This window comes from Teleopsis dalmanni, chromosome 2 (assembly GCF_002237135.1).
Source record: "Teleopsis dalmanni isolate 2A chromosome 2, ASM223713v2, whole genome shotgun sequence".
Taxonomy (NCBI): Eukaryota; Metazoa; Arthropoda; class Insecta; order Diptera; family Diopsidae; genus Teleopsis; species Teleopsis dalmanni.
The window spans coordinates 210976222-210987794 of NC_051847.1; the positions used below are offsets into that span (position 1 = coordinate 210976222).

An 11573-nucleotide genomic window follows, 5' to 3' on the forward strand; every position below is an offset into this window, starting at 1 on the left:
ATAATATTAAATAGTAAAGCAAGCATATAGTTATAGTGTAAAATATACAATAATTAGGAGGTTTATATACTTATGTATGAGCATTATACAGGGTGTGATCAAAAAGTGAGTAAAGTTTTAAATTGAGCACTCGGAATATTATTCCTCGAGGCGAGATTTTTTTTTTGCACTATATTGTACTTATGCTTTCTGGCTTAGATAAATCTAAACCCTCGGTAATAAGCCTTCTGCTCTTGTCTCTCTTCCATGATTACTAGAATAAAATTACCACATTACCGTGTGCTTTGCCACGCCATGCTTATGTTTTCTGGCTTAGATAAACCTAGTCCCCTAGGCAGTAAGCCTTCTGCTCTTGTCTCTCTTCCATGATTACTCGAATAAAGTTTCCACATTACCGTGGAAATCTTCTCCATTTATTCCTAAGAAGTGATTTTAGTTGGTTAAATTCTCACACTGTACAAAAAAAAAACTATAATTAGGTTTACTTTATAAAAACTATATAGGGTGTGATCAAAAAGTAACTAATATTGTCTGCACTGTATATTATTCAACGAGGTGAGTCTTTTATTTGTGTTTCTATTGCATTTCCTATAAGAATATCTATCGGACGTCAAATGGTCAGATCTGAAAAGATTAAGATATTTCACCATGAAAGCCTATGAATTAATGAACCTCGAGGACATACCAAAGATATATCATTATCTCTTCCTAGAACTTCCTAATCTCTTTGACTCTTTGGGTCATAGATGCTTATGGACGAAAAACTCTTCACATTCTCAGTAACGAAACCTGTTGAGCTATGTACAACGACCAGTTCAGATATTCCTTCACAATGCAGGTTAGAAGAACACTTATTGTGATCCGTTACTCCGTTTGATACTCTGCCATTTCAAACTGAAATATTTGTAGAGTTCATAAAGTTTTGATTTTAGTTTTTGTTATAGTATTCGTTTATTATTTTTCATGTATCCAGATTTACTACTTACACGAATATGTAAATAAATTAAGTTCCCCAAAAGTATGTATGGAGCGAAAGGGCTTTAATAATATATGAAGGTACAATTTACGAAAATTGCGTTAATGCTATCAGAAAACTAAGTCGTAAAGTATCTCATCTATTTGTTGCTCCTTCAACAATTAGACCCTCGTCACAATGATTCCAACATAAAATACAAAATGTCAGCAAAAAATTAACTTGCGAATGGAAGTTTAACTTAAAAGGATAAATGGTTTAAATGTAATTGAGGCTAAAGTCATTCCTACCATTTGTTAGCCTTTTTTTCTTGACAATATATGACTTCTTATTATGAACTTAAGATTCACTCACTCAAAACATGGCATTTTTTGGGGTAACACATTTCTGCAGGCACAGACGGTACGGTCTAGGCATATGCATAAAAAACAAAACCTTTATCAAGTAAATTATCAGTGAGTATAAAAAGTGTTTGGGGTTGGCAAGGAAAAGCAAGAGGCAGCATCAAAATGTAGTGTTTATCCTTTAAGAATGTAATTCGCAAATTCGTAAAATCAATGGAAACTTTAAATTTATCCACATTGAGACTTTTTCAGTTCCACTGACTACTGCCTTCCACCTTCCACCTATTGGCAATGATTTTCATTTTATTCAATTGAACGTAAAATTTGGCATTTATAAGTTTCGCATTACGAGTATTTCTTCGACTTCGAATGTAGCCCGTTTTGTACGATTGTATCCTTTAAGTGCCCGTATAGCAAACAGTGGCTAAAGTTGAAATGTCACAAAGGATATTCACAAATTTGAATTCGAGTTGGCAAAACGTTGTTGTGAAGCCTTGATATACCGAAAATAGTTTCTTTAGCGCCAACCGGCAAAGTTGCAAGGATATTGAAGGATAAGCAGGAAAGTTACTTGCCAAAAAAAAGAAAAACAGAAAACTTATGTCAATAGAAGAAAATAACTGCTTGGAGTAGAAATTAGGAAAAAAGACAGAATTTATGTATTCGACGATATTAAAGCATAATTCTTAGCTTTATTCCACTTGTAAGTTGTGTAATTGATTTTGATATTATCTAAAAAAGTTTCATTAAATGAATAAAGTTTCATTCATAATAGATTATTTCATTAAGTGTTTCGTAACATTATTGGGTTAAGTAGTTTAATGTAAGTGACTTGGAAGAGTCACAACGTTGTGGGATGTTTAAAAATTAATATTAAATAAAAGCTTTAATATTTCTCTCATAGGTATTAAAAAATATATTACTTTCAGTCTAAAGTAGAAGAAAAATGATCTAATTAACATAAAAATGTTGTCTTTTTCACTGACGTTACAATTCAAGTACAGCCTTTACCTTTCTTACAATTTTCCTTCATTCTTTAAATTTTTTTTTCAACTATTTCACTGCCAGTTCTTATCCGATCATTTCACTTTTTTTAATACAGATTTTTGTACATATCACTCAGACCGGATTTTCAATTTTAAGTCCGTGTTTTTTAATAAACCAGACCCTAAGTATTTGTTCTTATACTATACTAAGCTTCTTCCACTCTTACCGTAACAATATGCATATAAGTTACTTATTTTGCAATAACAACACATTATCCTGCTCCGACATAATCTAGTACTCCATTATATGCGACCTTGTTGCGTACTGGTCTTCTCTAAACTTATAAATAAATTGCGGTTAATGATTCAACGATTTCATCACTTGACTGGAGACATGGTCTTCCCTTAAGTTTTCTTCCTTCAGCTGTTATTTCAAATGTCTTTTTCGATTCAACGTCGCCAGCCATTCTCACAACAATACCCATTCTCATATGATGTTAATTTTCTACATGAAGTCAGTGTCTTGTTATCATTCGTCAACTCGTAGAGGATCAAAGATTTTATGAAGAATAAGGGTCTCTCAGAAACTCTTAGTGTTGCTTCATTTATCTATCTTCTCATTGCTTCCTGGGCAAATAGTGGCACCAATTGACAATAGTAATGCTTCGTGTGATGTTAAGTTTGACAACATAGTTGTTAGTTATGATGAAAACAAGTGAGATGAAATTCTGGACACAGACTCGCGGTCAAAAATTTACATCCCGGGATAGGCTTTCGAATGATTTCAGGAATTTCAAAAAAAAAACAGTTATAATACATATATTATTATAATATAATAATAATGATTATAAATATCTATAAATGTGACCTTTCGATTAATTTCTTAAACTGAAGCCACTCCTAACTACGTGTTGACAACTTCGAAAATATAGTGGTTAGCAACCAATATATATTAACGAAGTTAATATATAATATATTTAACAATGATTTAAAGAAACTACAGTAAGGAAGACAGTTCATCGAATTTATTTTTCGCATATTTGTCTAAATCATTTATAAACTAATTTAATCAACAAACAGAAATCAAGCTTCTTTGCAAGACTATACGGATGAAATGACTCTCTGCAATCAGGAAATCATAAACCAACAGATTAATCTTACTCGGCTCTTACGATCGAACACAATAATCCCACTGGCAGAACATTGTCTCTTGGGTTGCCAACCACTTACGAGCTTCTTTCAACAATTACTATAGTATCTGTGAGTCGGTAGAAATAGATGGAAATGTAAGTCTACTTTTTCAGAAAATAATAACAATTATTAATGGTCAATATATAATGAACCATTATTGATAGCGGTGGTTTTTCAATTCTTTTTATTGAATTAAAGAGAGATATGTACTTACTCGTGATATTTAAAGTATGATACTTTTTTAAGTTGATTTAAAATTTTTCTAAATAATATTGTATTTATTCCTGTGTATATTGTACATTGTTTACTAATTTGTTTTTTTATAACTAAGTTAAATAAAAATTTTTTAGCAGAATTCCCTTTGATGTGAAATTTGTTCAATTAGTAAACTGCTTTTTTGAGGACAACCAGACAAACGTTTTAGTTCATCCAACCGTGGAAAAGTATTTGAGACAAACGAAAGGTTTTAAAAAACGTTAAGCCTAGAAGTGGAGGCTTATGTGGATTTTGTTATTCGTGTAGGAAGAACACACACGAATATATTTCTATATATATATATATTTGTTGTGCTTGTATATACATACATAAAAGTTCAAACAGTGCATATAAAAATATATAATGTTTAGCATATTTACCACTTAACTTTAAATTATTTTACAGAATAAAAAACAAAATTAGTCTCAATATCCATACAAAATTAATAAAATTATATCTATGAGATATAATGCATATATCACATTAACGCATCCAGAGATAATTGCAGTTAGGTTAAGACAGCAAATGCAGACCGTTAATATGTTCTGGTATTGTTCTTTTTAAACCATTTGCTTTTCTAGATAAAGCTAAGTGTATCCAGCAAGTTTAGTTTTGCTTCAATGTCAGACCGTTAAAGTCACTTTATCTGTTGTCCAGGACAAAGACAGAGATATTATATAATGGATTATATCTCATTTTCATTGGAGCAATTATAACTATATGAATTGTATACTTGCTCAACGCAAAACAGTTTTTTTTTATTTATTCTAGTGTAACTTGGGCGATAAGGTTCTATCAATCTCAAAGTGAATAATAAATTTATCTATATTCCAAACAGTTTACACATTGGAGTTTTTATCGATGATTCAGTCTAAGTTTTGTATATTTCAGAACTTCATCCGTACAAATTGACTGCTATGTCGTTCCCTTCAATATTCCTATATCCAGGAACTTAGAAGAGCACAACTTCGTGATATACAATGTTCATCAGTGAGATATATCAGTTATTTTATTACATTTTCTAACTATAGTTAAAGCTATAATATTGTCGTTGCAACATAAAATAAATGAACAAATTTAATAACTTAAATAATATAGTTTTTAGGATTGCTTAAATAATTAATAAACCATTTAAATAAATAAAAATAAATTATTCATGTTTTTAAACATTTTTTATTATAAAATTAGCAAAATAAGACAACAGTGTATATTTAACTATATTAATTATTTAACACATCATATGATTTCATATTTTCATTTTGTACATTTTAAAAAAATAATTTTTATTTAAATTTGAAATATATTTCATTTTATATTCTCACTTCTGATGTAAAAGAGGCAGGATTATAGCATTTTTGTCTTCAGTGTGTAAATCTGGTATTTGATATATCATTGCATTTACCCTTTTAGCTCTCATCGTTCTTATTACCACTCTAAACGTGTTCTTCTGACACATCACGCAATTTATTGTCACCAGATGGCTTGGATTTGTCCAAGTTTATAGTAGTAATAGAAGGTATCGGAGCACGAAACTTGAAATAGTCGTCATCCAGAAAAGTATATAATTTTCCAGAAACGCCTTCTTTCTTATTTTGAATATTTTTGTTTATTGCACCACTGACAGAAGATTTAGAAGAAAGGTGAGACGTTTCGGGTGTTTTGAAATCATTGAATGATTTTGTTTTATTTTTGGTTTGAGCTGCAACATTTTTTTTTCTTTCAGCTTCTTTAACATGTTGTACCATACATTTTATTTCCTTTTCTACATTATCATCATTATTCCAATCGTCTAATCTGCATCTTTCACCCAAAGGCTTTAGTTTTGTCATTTTTTCAGTAGCTGTAATAGCAGCTAGTTTTTGTGTTTGCTTATCGTACAAACTCAAAGATGGTTTCTTCCCCTGAATTTCATGTTGCTTTGAAATGGTTTTTGGCATTATGGACCCAAATATGAAATTCCGACCCGGTTGTGCGTTCACAACTTCTTTTTCAAAATCAGTAATAGGCTTCCAGAAACTCATCGCTGATATAAACTAATATCATTAATTTTAATTTTTATTAAAAATTTAATCTTTTAACTTACTTGAATGATTATAAAAAATTTAAAGAAAAATTTTGTATTCAAAATCTGTTATTATATACTTTATCTTCATAAAGCCTAGTTTACTGCAATAACTTCACTTGCGTTTGCTTAGTTAAGATACATGTGAAAAAAAAAAATTTGTGTTATAAAAGGAGAAATAATATTGTAATCATTTAATGATAAATAACATTATTTTGAAAATAACATGTAAATACCATATATCAGTTACTTCAAATAAAACTGTTAACTAAATTTTGGTTTAGTACAAAACTGTATTTCAACCACATTTGTACGTTGTTATGAAAACTGAAGTTTTTAACATAAACATAAAAATTATTGCATTTTAAATATAGAATAAAGTAATATTTGCGGCTTTAGTTTTATTTATTGTCTATCACAATATTTTTCACAAGAAATTATATTTGTATTGCTTCCGCTTTATTTATAATAACAAAGATAAGAGCGCCATATAAACAAAACAACCGCAATATTCATCTACCTTATCTCAAAATTGCAATTGTTGCTTATTAACGTCAAATGGAGCAGTGCTGCCAAAATACTTACTTATGCGAATTACTCTTTCAGTGTAGTAAACTGTAAAAAAAATATTTATTATTATTGTTTAGTAAATCACTCGAATTTATTATACAAACATTTTTATTTTTATGTATATGTTATAATAGTTGCTTTCAGCAGATTTTAAGTGTGACAAAAAGTAAGAAGTCGCTTACTATCGGCTCTTAGCGAAATATTGGCATCATTGTTGCATTCTGTCAAATGTTATATTTTCACAAGAAGCAAATCTTGCATATGTGCACATAATGCATACAAATTATTTTTTGCATAAAAATAAATTTTAAAACTAAAATTTAAAATTAAAATAAATAAAAGCAGAATGCAATAACAATTACTGCTTATTTGTGGTTTTCATTTATACTTACATCACGTATTACAAAAAATTGTTATATATATGTAATTATGTAATTATATGTAATTATTAAAAATATTTATTTATAACAATTTTGCGTAATTTTAAAATATTTTACTTCCACATTTTTAAAATTTTTAACTTTATTTGAATTTTAATTTTTTAAAAACTTTTGACAGTTGACTGTTCACAATAGTTCGGTTATCGCTAAAATAACATTTTTTTCTGATATCGCTAAAATGTTTGGCCACATCATAACTAAGGTCTTAGATAGAGGAAGTAGTGTTGTTGTTTTGTGTACAAATTAGCAACTTTAAGGGATTAACTTGCTGTTTTTTGCAACACTTAAAAGCTGCCGAAATCACCTAATATTATGTTTACACTTAGACTAATTTAACTATGTACTCATAGTTAAGCTGAAGTAATATATAAACTAATATACGGCAAATAATATGTCATAATATACTCTTTCACAAAATAGCTTCGTGTAAAGACAGTAAAACAGCTGTAGGGGTATTTTATTGACATAAATGCTTTAATACTACATGTGTCGTTTAAAAATTAACATGTAAAGTTGAAACAAAATTCGCAAAAATAAGCCCATTTTTCCTGAAACAGCTTAATGAATACGCCACTCACATTACAAGCTGATCTTAAAGCTGCCCTATTGTGAATGATTTTTAGTAGAAAATGGCAAATTCCAGTCCGATGACAGAGGAGTTTGCTTATTATTTATAAATTAATAAATTTAAATCTTTTAAAAAAGTGATTTTTTTTAATAAATTTTGGAGCATTCATGTCAAAAAAATACAGTTTGTGTTAAAGTTTTGAAACTTTTTTCATTTTATATTTAATTTAATTTAAAAATAAATTTGTTATGTACATATGGATTTTGAAGTTTTAAAAGTATATATTTGCAAAATCTTATTTCAATATCAAATATTCAAGTTTAAATATTTAAACTAAATATTATCAAGATAGACTTAAACAATATCCAACTCAAAGCAATAATTATTAAGTTATTTTTTCGCAACAAATTGTTCAACTGAAATATAAATTATATAGTATTCTTGAAGAATGAACGTATATCCTTTTCTTACAACGCCTTGATATGTTTACATTGTTAATGAGCCAAATTATGGCTTTGTAAAAGCATTGAAAGTTAATTAATTATAATTAATGAGGTTGATGGCTCATAATTATTACATATTGTAAGGTGATGGACACATGTTAATAATGTAGAAATTATGAGGTTTCTGCTATTCAAAATGAATATGAAAGCAGTAGAATGATACTTTTAATTATGATTAAGGATGCCTCAATGAAATTTTTTCAGGCATGAAATTAACTTTATATTGATAGCATACATTTCTTGAATATGTAAAGGAGCATTCTTATACATATATATAAAAATATATATATGTGTATATATGTGTACACAAGAATACATATTTTTCGTAAATGTGTGTTCTTTTACTTTTATGATTTTTCTCACAATTGAGATATAAATTAGCTTTAGTTAACTTAATTAGAGCTATTTATTTTAAAATTAATGACATTCTACTAATATTTAATACGTTTTAATTAGGAAGTCTATGGATAGAATTAGTCTATCATGATTTTGTCCACAGCTTTGAAAATGATAATGTGTTTATTGTAAATGACACATATTTTTATAACTGACATATATTATTATTTTATTATTATTATTATAATATTATTATTATTATAATTTTATTAAGTTACATTTTATTTTATTATTATTATTATATTATTTTGATTATAATTTTATTATTACTATATTAATATTATTATTATATTATTATTATTATTATATTATTATAATTATTATATTATTATTTAGCACCAAAAATTTCTTCAATGTGGACACATTCATGATGGTATGCTGGAAGAATAGTTATTTGTTTACCAAAAGGTTTTAGGTAAGTACATTTTTCACTTCCGTATTGTTTACCGGGATTCGATAAAATAAGTACAGTTAACACAATAAGTCTATTTATATCTATTGTATTTTCTTACAAAAAATGTGGTTTTAAGACGACAAGTAAACCTTTAATATTAGAAACAAATGAAAGCCTGCTGACCAGTCAATAAGCTTCCATATTTCACTTTTACACGTTGTCAGTGCTCAGTAAGACACAAATGATATATAGAAATTTACAACTGTCAAAGTACCTACTAAGAGCACTTTAAGAACGTGTGCTAAAAACAGAAAACTCATCAACAATTTCTTAAGATACTTTTATATATAAAATATAAAATGCAGCTAACCGCTTCAAATCCATGATATTTCATAGTTAAACCAACAGAATGTCGTCGAATGTCGCTTTTTTTTGCAATAATTCTTACAAAATTGAAAGGATGTTTAAGCAGTACAAATTTTCCATAGTAGTAAACTAATACTTCGTACCACAGTGTATTTTTTGCAATTTTTTCTATTTAATAAATGTTAAATGATACTTGAATTTCAAAATGAATTCCCCATAGTTTAGCTCAAGTCACAGGATCTGGTGAAGTAAAGTTTACATTATAAAATTCACAATTGTTCATACTTTTTCCACTTTTTCACTGTCCTATACATTCTTTTGAGTCCTCCGTACACACTGGTGTCAGTCATAAAAAATGTGACTTCTTCTTAATGCTATCATATTATTTCCTACGGAATATTGCACATCTCAAAGTATTTTCTTCTTGTCAAATATCAGAAAGTGACAGACTTAAGATGACAAATGTAAAATCCAGAAACATCTAAGTCGGCACCGTAATAGTACATGCAATGTATATCCTTAAAAGGAAATACCAAATATCACACACGAGTACATCCTTCAGGGACCTATTTCATTTATCTGCAATTTCAAACATAAAAAATTAATTGTATTTTAGGCAAAACTAATTAACATTTACTCTTCTTATTCTTTCAGATTTAATAACGCTTAATAAATAGAAATAGCTTTAAAAAAATCCTATAAAGTAAATAAAAATTAAATTTCATTTCCGCACCAAACCTACATGTGCTGGTTGGTCTGTGAGTTGGAGAAGTAATCATTTCATTTTGAATGCCACTCGTTAACCACTTCGGATGCTTTTAATGCGTTCTTGCGTTTTCTCTTCTGTTTAATATTTTTATTTTAAAAGGGCAGAAACATCAGTTCGTCCACCACAGAAGTCATGAACGTACATAAATGCACATAAAGTACAATGACTTCCAACTCCGAGGGTGCAGTGCGAGTTGGCAACGATTCTGAAATCCTTTCTCAAATTGCGTCTGCCAAATAAGCAACAAACGACTTCAGTTTCAATCTTTTTCCTTATTTCGGTTACATTACAAAAGATTTACGGTTACAAATTTTTCGCTTTCACAAATTTTACTCCTTTTTCCTATATACACAAAAATTTCTTTTTTTTTTCTTGATTCCGTAAAACTTTTTTTGTAATATAAGAGCTCAGTTTGTCTATAGCGCATATGAAGATCCTGTTTTGTTAAGGGTTATACTAAAAAGCTTTTAGATAATGTGTTATATTCTAGATAATCCTATCTTAGATAACCTTATCTTATCCAACATTGATATCATCTACACTTTTTCAAGGTTATTTTTTTCTTTTTTTCTAGTACCTACGGTTGATTCCCTGATACTGGCATTCTCTTGCAACGGTTAAATTGGCAATAAAACGTAAATACCAGGGGTTAGTAAATAAATCCTGAGCAGATTGAGATTCTAGTCAGATTACAAGACTTAGTTGACTCAAATTGCATAAAATGCGTACCAGTCTGTTAAAAATTACTTCCCTGATATTCTTATCCCACTCGTAATGGCTCAGCTGGCCATCAAAATATTTAGATATAGCTAAATACATCTGGACATATGAAAATTCTTGTCAGGCTACAAGACTTACAAGAAAATGTATGATTTCACTAAGAAACGTACTAGTTGGCTGTTTCAGCTAAAGCAGAACCAACGCAGTATTACAGTACCGATGCTTTTGTTGGTGTTGCGGCGCTGTGGGTGAGAAGAATACTGTACCATCTCTTGTGAAAGTGTCTATCATTGGGTAAAAGAAGATGCAAAATCTTTAAGGTCTCTTTTTTAATTGACCATACAGTACTGTCGTCGTTTAAATATACGAACATGATCAAATAGATTGGTTCCTTTTGTACTTGAATAGGGGAATCGCACTTTCTCAAAGGGATGTTGTTCGTTCACTTGATTTTTGGTACATTTTCTTTAAGGTGGCCTAACAAACCGATATTGTTTCATATATGGCACCATGGATCAAAATTCTCTTTTATATATAAGAGAGATTTCTCGAAAATTTATGTTCTGGTCAACATTATCATTGGTAGATAATATATGATTATGAAAATATATGACATTAATTCGTTGACTTTATGCTTGTTAATTTGATGCTGCAATTATTGATAGTTAATAATAATATTAATACTACGAACATTACAACAATTGCGATAACAATCCATATATTTGTATTTAATGATGGATACGAATTGGTTACTTTACATCTCTCCGGGTGCACGACGAGAACGTAAGGGTAGGAATTGAGTGCGATAGACCGAACTGGAATATTCTGTGGTCATATTAACTCATTTACCCTATTTCTAATTATAGTTAAATTTATAAATATATTCTATATAATTTCTTCAATTAAATGTATTAGGTATTAGATTATGCTGGCAGACCAAAAAGACCACGCATAGACCATTAAGGTCCATTGCGATACCAGATCTGAGTCTTATTTTTAGAGATCGCATCACTTACGATGCGCGAATTTTATTAAA

The 11573-nt window shown here is 29.0% G+C and overlaps 1 protein-coding gene across 4 annotated transcripts; it reads right to left on the reverse strand.

Moving 5' to 3' along the window:
• Positions 1-4999: 4999 nt before the first annotated feature.
• On the reverse strand, positions 5000-6616 carry LOC119680615. Of its 4 annotated transcripts, XM_038093530.1 has the most exons (4): positions 6486-6616; positions 6332-6426; positions 5833-5939; positions 5000-5772 (listed from the first exon to the last, which is right to left on the reverse strand). In XM_038093530.1, exon 4 carries the CDS (start codon positions 5768-5770, stop codon positions 5183-5185), a length of 588 nt encoding a protein of 195 aa, XP_037949458.1. In that variant the 5' UTR covers positions 5771-5772; positions 5833-5939; positions 6332-6426; positions 6486-6616; the 3' UTR covers positions 5000-5182. The 4 variants fall into 4 exon arrangements, with proteins under 4 accessions (XP_037949458.1, XP_037949459.1, XP_037949457.1 ...); XM_038093531.1 differs by lacking the exon at positions 6486-6616 and having other exon boundaries at positions 6397-6412; XM_038093529.1 differs by lacking the exons at positions 6332-6426; positions 6486-6616 and adding an exon at positions 6048-6161.
• Between the last annotated feature and the right edge of the window lie 4957 nt (positions 6617-11573).

Coding starts and splice junctions, on each gene's coding strand:
- LOC119680615 (XM_038093530.1), bottom strand. CDS start 5,770: ATGAGTTTCTGGAAGCCTATTACTGATTTTGAAAAAGAAGTTGTGAAC.